Source organism: Centroberyx gerrardi, chromosome 24 (assembly GCF_048128805.1).
Source record: "Centroberyx gerrardi isolate f3 chromosome 24, fCenGer3.hap1.cur.20231027, whole genome shotgun sequence".
In the NCBI taxonomy this organism is placed as follows: Eukaryota; Metazoa; Chordata; class Actinopteri; order Beryciformes; family Berycidae; genus Centroberyx; species Centroberyx gerrardi.
The window spans coordinates 21001683-21017440 of NC_136020.1; the positions used below are offsets into that span (position 1 = coordinate 21001683).

The 15758-nt window shown below is 45.0% G+C and overlaps 1 protein-coding gene across 2 annotated transcripts in view; it reads left to right on the forward strand.

Annotated features, from left to right (window-relative positions):
- nav3 (neuron navigator 3) overlaps positions 1-15758 on the forward strand; it is a 232785-nt gene that overhangs the window by 182525 nt on the left and 34502 nt on the right. For both annotated transcript variants that reach the window (XM_078282062.1, XM_078282063.1), the window contains exons 13-23: positions 488-620; positions 2062-2374; positions 3110-3839; positions 5422-5847; positions 7346-7387; positions 9579-9736; positions 10354-10548; positions 11211-11263; positions 13521-13544; positions 14644-14667; positions 14854-14931. In XM_078282062.1, coding sequence (XP_078138188.1) covers positions 488-620; positions 2062-2374; positions 3110-3839; positions 5422-5847; positions 7346-7387; positions 9579-9736; positions 10354-10548; positions 11211-11263; positions 13521-13544; positions 14644-14667; positions 14854-14931 — 2176 coding nt within the window. The remainder of the gene's footprint in view (positions 1-487; positions 621-2061; positions 2375-3109; positions 3840-5421; positions 5848-7345; positions 7388-9578; positions 9737-10353; positions 10549-11210; positions 11264-13520; positions 13545-14643; positions 14668-14853; positions 14932-15758) is intronic.

Here is a 15758-nt window from a genome sequence, read left to right on the forward strand (position 1 = left end):
TACTACTACTGGTACCTCTACTATTACTGGTACTACTACTACCACTGTCACTACTGCTAGAACTACTACTACTACACCTACTACTCTAACTAATACTACTACTACTGGTACTACTACTATTACTGCTACTACTACCACTACTACTACTGCTACTACTACTACTACTATGCCTACTGCTATCACTACTACTAGACTACTACCACTACTACTAATACTGTTGCTGCTGATACTAAAACTACTACTTTTACTACTACTACTAATAATAATAGTAGCTAAAGGGTTTCTAAAGTAGTTTATAAAAATGCATGAAAACAAGGAATAGTAAAATCCATAAAGAAGGAGATACACATTCGCAATCCCATTCAAAGAACAAAAGTTTGTGGCAGTTGTCTCCTCCTTCGTCCATCGTTTTTCCTTATTCTCGATTTTCCTCTGATCAATCCTCCTTCCCCCCCCCCCCCCCCCCCTCTGTTCCCTCCTCCCGCAGTTGGGACGACAGCAGCTCGGTGAGCAGCGGCCTGAGCGACACTCTGGACAACATCAGCACCGATGATCTGAACACGCCCGCATACTCCGCCGTCAGCTCCTCGTCGTCGTCACGCAAAAACAAGGGAGCGCAGGTAAAGCACCCAAAAATCCCACACCAAAACTGACTGCTTAGTGCCAGGGATCTACAGCTGATGGAACGCAGCGTGTATTTGGATTTTCTCTTGGCATAGTTGTTAGTTGGAGTCGATCCAGAGAATAAATTTACACCAAACCTTTGATACGTTCCACCCAAAATGCATTATTGACATGTTAACAGGGCAATAAGTAAGATTTTTACCGCCCCGTAGCATAAAATGACCATAATACACTCTGCAGGGGGTTGATAGGATTGTTGATCAATACCAATGACTCAGTGATTACTTCACCAGACATTTCAGCTACACAGGCTAAAAAGCCTTCTTCTCAAGCAATGATAAAGCAGTAGTGATAAATATTATCTCTTTAGTAGACATTTCTGCTGGATCTCTGCTCTAATGCACTAGCTTAATAAAAGTGAAAATGTGACTTTATTGCTTGTGTCAATTACAGGCCACCGTAGCTCAAGGACAGGGGGGAGGGGGGGTGGCTGTGTCAGAGACTTGTGTAAGAGGATAAAAGCCCTTTAAGTGTTTTAGTTTAGTTTATTTACACCACAATAAAACATAGAATGAAAGGATAAAAGCTGCAAAAAACCTAAACAACAACGCCTAACCTCAATTCAGACAAGTTGAATGACAAGCGTACCATGAGTAGCCAGTTTCGACTCAATTCCTCTTCCAAATTCCCAGCTATAAGTGTGTTGGTTTATCTCGAAGCCGAGGCCAGTCTGTGTTTGAGCAGTGAAATCACAGCTGAGGGAATTAGCTGCGGAGCGGAGGCCACTGCCTGGCTCCGCCGAGGGTTCGGTCCATCCTGCCAACTTGGCCCCTCATGAAATACTCAACAGACCGGGCTCTTAAGAGACTCTGGTGTTGCTAGGGAGACTGGCCATCTGTCAAGGTAGGGTAGTTATCACTGGTGTGTGTGTGTGTGTGAGGGTGTGTGCGCGTATGTGTGTGTGTGTGTCCCAAAAGAGAAGAGCTGGACTTGGCTCGTTCCAAAGATAGCTACACACAGCTCGCTTTGGACATGGATAGATACTTATTGGAGTGTGTGTATTTGTGTGTGTGTGTGTGTGTGTGTGTGTTTAAGTATCACTTCTTTACAAAGTTACTTAGTTAATACAAAATAAACAAAAGCAATCCTATTCTGTCCAGTATTCTAGCATGGCGTCTCGCCACAATAAGATCATTTCCCGCCTTGCTAAAAATATTTGCAAAATAATTTTACACTCTAAATGGATCAAAATTGAAACTTCAAATGATATTTCTGCCTTACTGATCAGTTAACAGTAGAGAGAGACAAGAAAAATGGAAGAGAGAGGGGGATGACATGCGACAAATTTTTGAGAAAGATTTGAGAACGATATATTGCGTATCCGTGCATCTCTGTCTTTGTGTGTGTGTGTTTAATGTGTGTCTTTCCCCCCTCCAGTCCCAGAGAGGCGGCAGGTCCAAGCATGCGGAGCAGGAGGTGAGCAGCAGCTGGGCCGGAGCCGAGGACCTGAAGAAGGTGGAGGAGGAGCTGGAAGCGAGCATGGACCCCAGCGGCGCCTCGTCCCGCTGGAAGGCCTCCTCGTCCTCCTCCTCTTCCTCCCAGCCCCAGGGCCAGTATGAGGACGCCGGTCAGAAGGCCGCCGCGCTGGCCCAGATATCCCAGACGGGCTCGTGGAGGCGGGGCATGACGGCCCAGGTGGGCATCACGCCACCCAGGACCAAGGGCAGCTCCGCCACGCACAAAACGGCTGGTAGGACATGCAGCATTTACCTTTCTTACCTCTCTGTTTTTTATAACCAAACTTAATCAGACAATATAACAACCACACTTTGTTCACTGGTTTCCTTCTAAACTCCTCCTTTGTTAATTTCAAATGAGAGAATCTGCACTATTCCATTGCAGATGGAAGTGTTTCTTTACCACCTGAAATTCACCAACATTTCAAAAGCAAACTTCTTTTAGGTAAAGATCTTAAGATGACTAACTGTATTAGTAACCCATGATGTGCTTTACTTTAATGTGCAATGATTCTGTAAGAAAGTGGCATCAGTTTTGGAATGAAACTCTTCAGTGGCATCTGCTCAGTTGACTTGGCAGTGTTTGTTGGATCGTGTCAGATTAATTTAATCAGAGCGACAGGTCAGTTGAGTTGCAATTGATTTGGTGCCTCTGCCCAAAAAATATATTTGACGTTTCAAGTCTGTTCACTGATATCTGTGCTTAGAGACTTTGCAGTTGCTCTTAAGTTTTCGGTCCACTCAGCAAGTTTTATGCGTTTGTTAAGGATAAGTATCGTTTTTCAATTTAGCTGAGCTGTGATAAATGGGATCCTGGCTGTCGCCCAGAATTTACACTAATTTGGCTTTTCCTGCTCTGTGGCACCGCAGGTGATGAGAACAAGTGGAGGTGCATTCTGCAGGCCAGGCAGTCTGCTGAGGGCGTTCTTTTTTCCTGTGTGCTAATGAGTGTTTTTGCAAATTGACAGGCAAAACTGATGATGCTAAAGCGTCGGAGAAGGGCAAGGCCCCGTCCAAGAGTTCAGCCAGCATCCAGCGCTCGCCGTCGGACGCCGGCAAGAGCAGCGGGGACGAGGGCAAGAAACCTCCCTCTGGCATCGGGCGGCCGCCCACCACAGGCTCCTTCGGATACAAGAAGATCCCCGGCGCCACAGGCACCCTCATCACCTCCAGCGGCGCCACCCTGACCAGCGGCTCCGCCACCCTGGGCAAGGTGCCCAAATCCTCAGCCGCCCTCGGCAAAGGAACGGGCATCGGCGGAGTCCGTAAGACCAGCCTGGACGGCTCGCAGCCCCAGGATGACGCCGTTCTGCTCGGCTGCGGAGGGTCCAAAGTCCCGCTCCAGTACCGGTCCCTACCCAGGCCGGCCAAATCCTCCAGCGGGGGGGCGGCGGGCCGCAGCGGCCATCGCTCCAGCTCCAGCAGCATCGACTCAAACGTCAGCGGCAAGTCGGCCGGAGGGGCGGCGGCTCCGGCGGGGGCCAAACGCAGGGAGGCGGGGAAGGTGAGCTCCGACCGCTCCAGCCCCATCACCATCAACCAGACGGACAAGGAGAAGGTGGCGGTGTCGGACCAGGACCCGTCTGCCGGACTGTCCACCTCCCCCAAGTCCAGCCCCACCTCCAGCTCGACGGGCCAGTCCGGCCTCAGGCAGCCGGGCTCCAAGTACCCCGACATCGCCTCGCCCACCTTCCGCAGGTCAGACACACACAACACGGCCGCTGCTCCACTCTGTGTTTGTCCCTCACTCTTTGTGTTTTTAAGTGAATCAAGCATTTCATCACACATTTTATCAGTCCTCTGATTATTACCAATAAGTGATTGATTTTACAGGATAGCAAATATGAGGATATTCCTTGAGGTGCAATGAGAGGTTTGGGCCTTCTGTTAAAGGGTTTATTTCTTATAAAGATGGAACAGAATCTTACATTTTCAAGGTGTTTTCAGTCGTAATGAACTGATGTTTGTGTTGCTCGGTAGTGTTTTCCTGGCGCCGGCTCTTCCCCAGACTCCTATAACAGATAGGACTGTTTATTGAAGATGTCATCCTTGGAGGCAAAGTTTCAGCATGTCCCGAAAGATACTCCATCATCTCTATCATTTTTAGAGATGTTTGGATGCGCAAAATGAATATTAGACACTTAATAAATCATATTTCAGCGCCAGCATAGAGAAATTGATTGAGGGAGTTTACTCGGCTGCACAGCCAAGGGCTGCCATTACGGAGAGATCGTTCCCCGGTGTGCAGAATAAGCTACTGCAGATGAAACGTATCTTTACCCTGAAGATGAAGGTCTGATGGTTTTTCATTCAGGTCAGGCAAATCCAGCTTCGCCAGCCGTGATCAGAACAGACAGGAGACAAGAGTTCCTCCGCACGCCAATCCCTGACTCATTAGAAGCGCGCGTTCGCCGGGCGTGTCCAAAGCATCCGTCCCATCCGATCTGTCAAGCCGACGCGTTTCATCTGCGTGTCTTCTAGCTTTTTTTTTTTCTTTTACCACGAGAGAGAGAGAGCGAGAGAGAGTCACCTATAAATTCTGTGTGATTGCGATGACAGACTGAGACAGACGCAAGCGGAGTAGCAGGCTGTCTGAACATATGTGGGAGGCGAACAGGGTTGAATGGCCTAGCAGATTGGGTTATTTAAAGTCACAGGGTTGAAACGGGCAAAGCTGTGAAAGCAGATGTGTCGATGCAAATTACCGAGTTCACGGCTGAAAGTGGAGGCTTGCTGCCGGGGGTTAGCTGGTCGGGAAGTGGGCTCAGTATTTCATCTGCAGTCAGAAGCTGGTGTTTAATAAAGTATTTGTGACTGGTAATTGCTGCGACAGTTGTTGACAGTTGTTGCAGGTTTTTTCTCAACCTACTGCGCTGCTCCTTGCTTCTTTGCGTCTTGATGCTTCTTGGTAATGCAGTGATACAGTATAACTTCATATGTAATATAGGCCTGTGGGGAAAAAGAAGATATAATCCACTTTGTTTGATGAAGTCAACCCCACAGCATACTGAAGTCCTTTGTTATCCAAGTTCAAGTTCAAGTTCCACTTTATCTCAGCTGCATAAATCTAAATACGTCAAAGTATATATAGACTTTACACAGTGAAAGGAGATGTGGTTTCTCCAGGCTCAGGTGCAACGAAGATCTAGTAAGAAAAATAACAAGATAAGTTCATAATAAAACAGTAGTGCACAGACGGTGATAAAGACAGACTCAGATAAGTTATCCAGTAGTTTTCATGGGCGGATCTTGCAGATGCTCATCACCTCTCTACCTCCAGATTGTTTGGCACCAAAGCCAGCAGCAAGGCCAGCTCCCCCGGCACGCCCGACTCTGGCAAGTGCCCGTCTCTGCTGGGCAGCCCCCACGGCACGCTGGCCAGGCAGGCCAGCCTGGACTCGCCCTCCTCCGGCACGGGGAGCCTGGGCAGCGCCGGCGGCCAGAGCGGCGGCAGCAGCCCGCTGTACGGTAAAACCCCCGACCTGTGCACCGACTCGATGGCCTCCAGCCCGGCCTCCGGCCTCTCCCTGCCCTCCAACGCTCGGCCCTGGCCCGCCTGTAGCTCCTCGGCCGGCAGCAAGGACACGCTGAGCTGCCAAAGCATGACCAGTCTGCACACCAGCTCAGAGTCCATTGACCTGCCGCTGGGCCACCACGGGCCCAAGGTGACACGCACCGGCAGTGTCAAGTCCACCCTGTCCGAGGGGTGAGTACTGAGGGAAAACGACTCGGCAGATTCCTATTCATTGTTTCATTGGACGAAAAATATACATCTCCCTCCTCTAAGGCAGAGACACACTGTACAGAGTACAGACAAAAATAATGGAATCACCAACACACAGTATTGTTACATTAAAGGGATTTTGTGGTTTTGGGATGATGTGAGCTGCTGTTTCTGGCATGGTTTAGGTTTCAGCAACAAAGCCATATTACATACTGTTAACGATCATGAGCAATCACCCTCACCCATGATGCATTTCTTTTCTGATGGCAGCTTTTGAGGTGAGTGGTCACACAGTGGTCTGAGACAGAAATCTATATGTATATGTATAGTTTTCTTTTGTCAAGCACAGACATAATCTTAATGACATATTGCAAGTAACTGCTCATTGTGTCATATCACAGTATTTGGCTAAAGAATAGTAGTTTTCAGCACCCGTCCTTGAAGCATGTTGGTACACAAACGCTTAGGGTTTAGCTGCACGTGCTCCAGGGCACTTTGGCAGTATTGCACACTAGAGCGGTCACAGTGGCGGCATTTTTACACCCATGGTGCTTACCTCCTCAACACCGGTCACACCGGTTATACCACATTTCGCCACTAGAGGACAGTCTAAGTGGCACCAAAGTCTGCCACGAAAACGAAAGTGAAACTTTAAATTCTGCGTGTGCGAGTTAACGTGAGTGCAGAGCAGATTCTGACTTATTGCCCTTGTTTACCAGTGGATTCTACTGGACACACTACTGTCACTGTAGGTAAGGACAAATAATTAATCATATTCGTCCTAATCCGTCATATTAGTGATCAGTACGTTGTTAGTATGTCCAGTTATCATTCAGTAGCCTAACGTGAACATGGAAGCTCTGAATATGTGCTTTTATTTTTTGGTTTATTCCTGGTGTGGAGCTAAAAACACCGGTGTCAACTCAACTGAACATTTCGCCCATAATAATGTTACCTTTGTGCCAGGACTTTCTCATTAACCAGACACCAGCCCAGTTAAGTGTTTATGGGAGCTTCGTGATTGGAATCTGAAACTAAATTTTTCATGGATCCAAAGCCATGCCAGAAAAACACCCAGATCATTGCAGACCCCCATCAACATGGGAAATCTTTATTATGGTGTTTCCATTGATTTGTCCTTATACTGTACATGCAATACATCAGAAAACTAGAATATACAGGGCGACAGTTTATTGTTTCTTACTATTACTCAAATGTATTTCTCAAAAATGAAACAATTGACTTTAATCTTATCAAGTTGCCTGTGTTGTATGTGTGGTGTCTCCTGTACTGTGATGCATTAGTTAATGTCTCTAATGTTTTCTTCATAGAGTATTTGTGTATTTGTGTCTGTTTTGTGTTTGTGTATGTGTGTCAAAAGTCAAGTTTGTAAAATGTGAAGAAAATCTCTATCATGTATCACAAAAAAAAACAGTTTTCTGGAGTTCATCTAATCCACTCATCCTCTGTGTTTTAACAGCATGCCTCTTGACAGAAACACGCTCCCCAAAAAGGGACTGAGGTACAACTCATCTGCAGCCGCATCGCATTCTCCACCGCTGCCATTTTAGACTACATGTGTACATATGCATGCATACAATCAGCCTCATACTGTGTGTACTTTCCATGTTGTAATAGGTCTGGCATGCTGTGTCATAAACATCCACTAAATATGAGCAAATCCTGATATTATCTTAGGCTGCGTTCACACTGCAGGCCTTCATGCTCTATTCCAAATTGCTGCAACCCATATCCGACTTTTTTAGACGACTGTTCATATCTATTCTAGGATGTAACCCGTATCCGATACCAATATGAACTGACAGTGATGTTGAAAAGACGCGCGTGCAGAATAATAAAAGACGTCACATCCGTTTTGTACCTACACTTCTCCCTCTTGGTTTCAACACATTTGGCTTTACGGAAATGCAAGTTTTGACTAAATTGAGGCGTCTCCACAAATACCGATCAAATCAGCTGTTTGTCTTTCTTTCCATTGTTTCTTTCCAAAAGTCGCATGCCTCGGGATCCGATTTTGTACAACATATCCATGTAGTCTAGATCAGGATTGAAAAACTGCGACTCCATGCAGCTTTTTGCTGTTCACACCGATTAGAATACCTCAGATCTGTGTCACATGTGAAGGGAAACATTTGAATTTGGACACTTTCAGCTGCAGTGTGAACTTAGCCTTAAAGGATCAAACAGATCAAGCAAGAGTGTGTGTGTGTGTGTGTCTGTCAGTCTGTATCTTTTTCTCTGTGTGTGTGTCCTCATCCGAATCTCATCTCTTGCCCTGGTAGAAATGCAGCGGACACAGCAGCCTCAGCTCGCTAAAACGGCCTGAACCTCTCTCTGTAACATTTGCACTGTTAGCCAAAGGAGGGGAAGTAGAATGGATATGTGGAATTTAGCCGGGAGAGAAGAGGGGAGAGACAGAAATATGATCCATTCATCACAATGGCACAACCTCTGCAAGGGAACAAATAGCCTCTCTAGCCAATTATACAGTACTGCTGGTGAGAAGCACAGGAGTTGGACTTTCTGGTTTCAAAACATGTGAACGTTTGATTTGAAGACGTGGCAGTTGGTGCTGAAGCTCTTTCTGACTCTTAAAACGCCGGTGACCTCATGCTACAGTTTATGCCTGTTGGACGTTAACAGTACAGACTGTGCAGTTTAAAGCAAATGGTTTCTTCTCAACGATTTTTTCCGACCACAAATTTTATGCCTGTCTGTTCACATCTGAAACCGGTCAGCGTTTTTTCCCGCCCCAATGTTTGTATTTATCCTACAAGAGGTGTTTCAAACGGATAATTGCCCCATCTAGCCGCACAGAAGAGTGAGTCGGTCCCGCTCGTGTGCATTTTGTACGCGCTATATATTCACATAATGACCCTGGGATGTTTCTGTCCCACATGGATGTTCAATTTCGACATTTTAACTCCTCCGAGGCGACGACTGGCTGCTGTGTCACACGAATTCAACGCACATCTCTTAGACGTTCAAATCCCCGGCGGAGAGAATGCACGGGCGCGGGCGCGGGCGCGGGGGGGAACCGGAGCGAGGTCAGATGTGACAAGCTTAGTAATGGGGGCGTCGGAAGAGAAGTCGGCGCTGAAAAGGGATGAGCGTAAACTCAATTATCGCCCTCGGAGGATTAAATATGGCCGCTTGTCACGCGCGCGATAAGGGGGGCTTCTGCTGCCAAGACACTTCAGGGCAGGGAGGAGAAGAGAGGAGCGGCAGTGTCGAGTGTTCGGCAGCTTTGGAACACAGCAGTGCGTGTGTGTGTGTGTGTGTGTGTGTGTGTGTGTGTGTGTGGAGATGCATGCATGAGAGCGTCTGTATGGTGTGGCTGCATGTATTTTCTCATCCACATACATGCTTATATCAGTACATGCAGGTTGGAGCCATTCATGAACTGAACTGAGAATGCATGGTGAATTCCAATTCAATGTTTGACTTGGAATTGGAATTGGAATTGGAATGTCACCCAGAATTGAATAGAATTAAATTAAATTCCAATTCCAATTCCTCAGTTGAATTGTAATTGATGAGTTCATTCATGAATTGATCCCAACCCCGGTGTCCGTAGCCCCGCACTCATCTCATCACCGCAAAACTCCATAAACACCGACATATTCCTCGTTACAAATATCTCTCTGTGACTAAATTGTCGGCCGTTTGTAACCGTTCTTTCCGGGTTTCAGGTACCCTCCGTCCTCCAGACAGACGTCCCACGAGGAGGGGAAGGAGTGGCTGAGGTCCCACTCGACGGGGGGGCTGCAGGACACCGGCAGCCAGTCGCCGCTCTCTCCCCCCGGAGCCGCCTGCACCACCACCGGGAAATACCACTACTCCAACCTGCGTGAGTCCACAGGACCGCTGGACTAACCCTCTACAGTACACTGAGAACCTACATGGATGACTGATCACTGACATATTTAACACATACATAGGAACAAATTATATAGGTGATACTGGGTCAGAAGATATCATAAATAACCAAAGAACACTAATCAGTCTAGTCATGTTTATTTATATAGCCCTTTATTACAAGCATGTCTCAAAAGGGCTTTACATACTATCATATACAGTACATACTAATACATATACTACCAGTCAAAAGTTTGACACACCACATTTTTCTTTCCCACATATTAGAATAATAGTAAAGATATCACAAATATGAAATAACATAAATAGAATTATGCAGTGACCAAAAAAGTGTTAAACAAATCAAAACTATCTGATATTTGAGATTCTTTAAAGTAGCCGCCCTTTGGAAAGAAATTCATACATAGGATCAACTTCACTATTTATATTTGTCTAAGAAACTAATTTCAAGCATTGAAGCATAAGCCTTTAGATCAAAATGGCTTTAAGAGAATGAAAAAACAGAGTACATTCAATCAGGTGGGTCCAGACTTCTGGTAGTGTATACAAACTAATCCGTGTCATTGTGTGTGTTTTGTCCCCCTCCAGTGAGCCCCACTAACATCAGCCAGTACAACCTGCCACCAGGTGGCGCCAGCATGAGCCGCTCCAACAGCATCCCGGCCCAGGACTCCTTTGACCTGTACGGCGAGGGCCACCCGCTGGGCGGCAGCGCCACCTCGCTGGAGGATCGCCCACGGGCCATCAGCCGCTCCGGCTCCTTCAGGGACAGCACTGACGAGGGTGGGACGCACACACACACACACACACACACACACACACACACACATCAGCTGAGTGTCCCCAGTCGCTCAGCTCTGTAGGAAATGAATGAACTTCTGGTGACAAGTATTAGTCTTGGCAGAGTCGGGGACTTGAGTCACATGACTTGGACTCGTCACCTCGTCAGTTTGAATTGCTTGAGTCTTGACTTGATGCATGAAGAGAAGACTTGAGACTTGACTTGACTTGGGTTCTGGTGACTCGGGACTCGACTCTGACTTGTACTTTGATGACTTGAAAAGGTTTCTAAAGTCTTGACTTGAGATCTTGTGTTTGTGTAAATGACTTAGATTGAAAGTGATGAGATTTGTTCCAGCAGACGACTGAATTTAAATTCTGTTTTCTGAATTTGTATGGAATGATTGAATTTATTGAAGTTGAAACTGATTATAGAAATCAAACTCATGATGCTCTTACCAAGTTTTTATCCTATTAAAACCATATTGCATTGAAAAGTCCTAGATATTTAGTTTTCTTTAAGATATTAAATTGATACTGGACTCTTGATTTGTTCTGACTTGACTTGCTGTTCTACATTTAGACTTGAGACTTGACACTAATGACATGGACTTGACTTGGTAATTTGTCACTCATTCCTCCCCATCACTGTCCTCTCCTTACAGTCCATGGCTCTTCGTTGTCCCTGGTCTCCAGTACATCTTCACTTTACTCTGCGGTGAGTTGCTGGTTGTCTTTTCCTCCACTGCAGCCTCAGGCAAGGCTTGCAGAAACAGTAGCACTGTAGGATGAAAGGTCAAGGGTCAGACACTGCTGTTAGATTATTATTATTGCGCTATATTTATTTCGATAGATCGTCCCATCCCTAGTTACAGTGACGGCTTCCCAGTCTAATCTTCTGCATCATGCTTCCTTCCAGTCTCATACTGGAGTCTAGATGGATCTACGTGTTGAAGCGTGTCTACTTGGTGGGATGTTTCCAAGTTACACTGTGAATTAAGTCGATTTATTTGACTGTAATTATGTGCCGGCGCTTCAGCCTTACAGTAAAAACATGTTTTTTTCCTGAAGGGGACGCTCAGTCCAGGGATCTGAAGCTATTAGCAAAGGGGCAAAAAGTTCAGGACGGCAACTTGATCCCTTCAATCAGCTTTATAGGCCTACATGTTTCAGAGCTCCAAATAAAGATGATGGAAGGGATCAAGTTACTGTCCTGATCCCTTTTTCCCTGCTGCTGTTTGATTCATTTGACTTTTAAAAGAAGACTCCTTGAAGAGATTTGCTCCAAAATGAACCATTTACTGTATGAAAACAGTCTCTTGGACATTGATTGCTATTGCAAATGTATAACTAATTTTGAAATACTATTGAAATTATTTGCCAACCTAAGACTTGCTTATAAAAGACAACTTTTGCGGCTGAAATCATCCTGAATTTATTAGTTTTAAAATGGGTAAATATAGAGTTTTGGCATTTCTACTAATGCAGTTTAGCATTAAATCTCCCTCTGTAAGTCTTGTTTGTGCACACTCCCTCCTGGTTTTGTAGGGACAAAAAAATAAATAAATTTCCATAGTTGGGTGCTTCCAAAGTAATTTTGGCCAGCAGGACTCTGGACATGTGTTGGGTTTCTTCTAGCCCAGGCAGCGCTCCAGCCGTCACACGCAGCGAGGCAGCAGATTAATTTTCGGGGGAAGAATCGATCGCTAGCGCACTCCACCTGCTTCCCACTGCAGCCTCCGTGAAAGTTCAGTTTGAATGACGGGGAGAGTTTTGTTTACAAAAGTTTTCCCTCGGGTCGAATTAATTTTGTTTATTTTGTGTTCATTTCTGTCTGATTTTATCCGCTTCACTGCCGGTGATATCTTGCGTCGCTTTAATCTAATTTTAATTAAAATGTGTGTTTGATTCTGATTCTGAACCCTGTTTGCCATTTCTTAATTTCTTCTCATCTTTGGCATGAGAGCTCTTTTCATGTATTCTGATTCATTTTTAAAAGTTATTTGATTGAACTGTCAGCGGTTCACCTCCATTTGATAAGAGGATGTGTTACAGGAAAGATCCATCAGCCTGAAACCAACAAACATTAATTATTAAATCCATCATCACAGAGGTACATAACCTATTAGCTTTCCTCAAACAACAATAACTCCAAAGAAAATGTATGAAATATTGATCAAAGGCCATAGATGATGATGATAATGTGAATAATTATCTAACACAGAAGTTGGTTTCCTCTTCCCAGAGAAAAGTCAACAGCAAACAACTAAACGTAATTGTCAACCTGTAACATCGTCAACAAACAGACTAAAAAAAGTAATGGTTTAGTTCAACAGCAATTTAAAAACTCTGGTTTACATGTAATCAAGTGGGGAACAAGTGTGTTAGCAAGCCTCTGCATATCAATAGTATAACCTGTTTAGTTTAAGTGTAAGTTAGTTTAGTTTAGTTTAGTTTAACCCTCCTCTTATGTTGGGGGTCAATTTGACCTCATTCAACATTTAACATCTCTAAAAATATGATTCACATTATTTTTTCAGCTTAATACTCGATGACTTTTCCTAATTTCATGGGGAAAACTGGTAAACATAAAGTGTGAGGGTCCTGTGCACACTTTGTATACAACGGTGTCATTTTGACCCCAAACACAATAGCCTCATAAAACCAGAGAAAATATAAAAGTTTTACACATATTTTCTTTCTGTTTGTTTTGACTGATAACTGAAGGAACACTCCCATCAATTTGACCCCGCGCATAAAAGATGTCTGTTAATTTTAACATAATAGGATTGAAGTTTCACTGTGATAAAACACACAAGCACAGTAAGAAGCAAAACAGACTAATTTAGCAGCAACCCAGCAGTGACTGTAAATGACAGTGATTAAATTCTCTAGAGAAATGTTTGTAATACAACGTGTTAATTAGAAACTACAGTACACAGGACTTACTGTCTCATGTTGTTTCTGCCCTGCAGACAGAGGAGAAGGCTCACTCTGAGGTAAGAACGCTTTTCGGATGCATAACGTTTTTTCCGCCTGTCTGTATGTATTTAAGTTTGTCTGTGTGTTTTTTTTACCTTTATTTATTAAAGGAAGGCTGACTGAGCATGCATGCTTCTCTTCAGCACCCGATTTTGATTTTGGCAGCTGTTGTGGGATTCAAACCGACGGCCTCCTGGTCACAAGCATGCTGCAGCCGAAACTATTGAATATTGTTTTTCTGTTTGTCTGTCTGTAAGTGTGTGTGTGTTTTTCTGTTGCACTGCATCTGCATTGAGAGAGAGTCTATCAATGTCAATCAAAGCACAAACAGTGATATCCGTTCAGCTCAGTCTAAAGTCAGCCGGCCTCTTATTAATGACAAAAAAACTACACAAACACAACAAAATTGCCAGGAGGTAAAGTGGCATCAGAGTCCATGTTGAAGCAGTTTAACCCTATGTTGCATTGCGTTTTATGAACAATCCTTCTGAAATGATCTCTACTACATAGCACATTTCCTCATTATACAAACTTACACTATACAAAATGAATGCATGTCCTGCTCTTCATCCCTTTATGTTGGTTTCATTCAACAACCCTGTTCAGTTTATCACTGATTCTTCTTTGATTCCTGAGTTTTATGTTTGGGGTTTTTTTTACTTCGACCATCCCGCTCTCTGCACTTTTTTTCTTGCTTTTATACACTAATGTGTCCAAGCCTGGGCCAAAGAGTAATGGTAAATACATGGTAGTGTTTGTTTTAACCTTCAGTGGAGTGCCAGATGGGTGGAGTTTAGCGCATCAGGACAGTTCAGATGACAAGTACATGACATTCATTTCCAAATACTTCCTCATTGTATCGTCCTGTTTGGTAAACTGACACATCTGGCACCTAAAGTAGGATAAAACAAACCATACCAGTTATTTCCAAATATTATTTGACCCGGGTCGGGACTACATCAGCTATCATAGGATCTTTTGCTTTGTTGCCAAATATCTAACCATGAGAGAAGCGTGTTGTGCTGGCGTGTGATAGCTACTGTCTCCATCCGCTCATGCTGTTTGGTGGAGGCAGGCAACATAGTGTTAATGTTTATCCTTCTCTTTTCAATCAAGGGCCAAACAGTGCTAAATTCCACGGTAATTCCCCCACATTTTATGTTCGCACTTCACCCCAGTGTTTTCACACAGTATTACACAGTAAACTGCACAGCTTGTACATCAATGTTACCACAAGGGGAGTTTTAATCTTAACGCCCTTTTGCATTACAATCAGTATTGTAGATTCATTCTTCTTCTTCTGTAATTCCTTCCCCAAAAAACCAGCAAATCAGAAAGCTGCGTCGGGAGCTGGACGCCTCTCAGGAGAAGGTCGCGACTCTGACGTCCCAGCTGTCTGCCAACGTGAGTTTGTTTACTTCAAAAGACGCCGTCAAAACAGCCGCCTCATTTGCATGATAACCTGCTGTCAGAAAGCTTTTATTGGAAGCGTTGCCTTTCGAAGCCCTTGAAGGAGTATAAATCTGTAAGACACCCACTAATTCCCTTTCTCTCAGTGTTTGGAGCCGCTGTGAGCGTGTTTATGTGTTTGCTTGTTTGATTTAGGCTGTGTGTGTGTGAGTGTGAGTGTGTGCGCGCTTGTGTGTTTGCCCTTAGATGGGATGTTGTTGTCTTTTCTGTCTACCGTACAGCGAGGATTGTCTCTTTGCTATTGTCGCGCCCGATGGGGTTTCGACGAGAACAGGAGCATCTTGCAAATTCAACCAAGCAGAGAGAATCAAAGACGGATAGAGGGAAGGAGAAAAGAAAAGCGGGAGATGAGAATAAGTGAATGTAGACTCGAGTGCGCCATGCGTGGGTGAAAGAGACAGAGACAGAGAGAGAGAGAGAGAGAGAGAGAGACCTCCAACCCCCAGACGGAGCTGACAGATCGACAGACTCGGGCGTCTGACTCGGCCCGCCCCCCCTGAACGCCGAGCGCCTGATCAAGCGTGGAGGCAGACTGGGTCTTCGCCGCGGTCCGACGCTTTGATCACAAAGTTCTGCAGAACTGAAACTGAAGGCTAAACTGCAGACAAACTTTGACGCGCGGAAGAGACAACACAGAGAAGTCGGGGTACAGACGAACATCTTCCCGGGTTTACGGTTTGTCTGCGTGAAACGACTAGAGGGCTAAATCCTGGATAGAGCATCGACTCGACCCAGCGTACAGTATTAGATGTTGGTTTTAT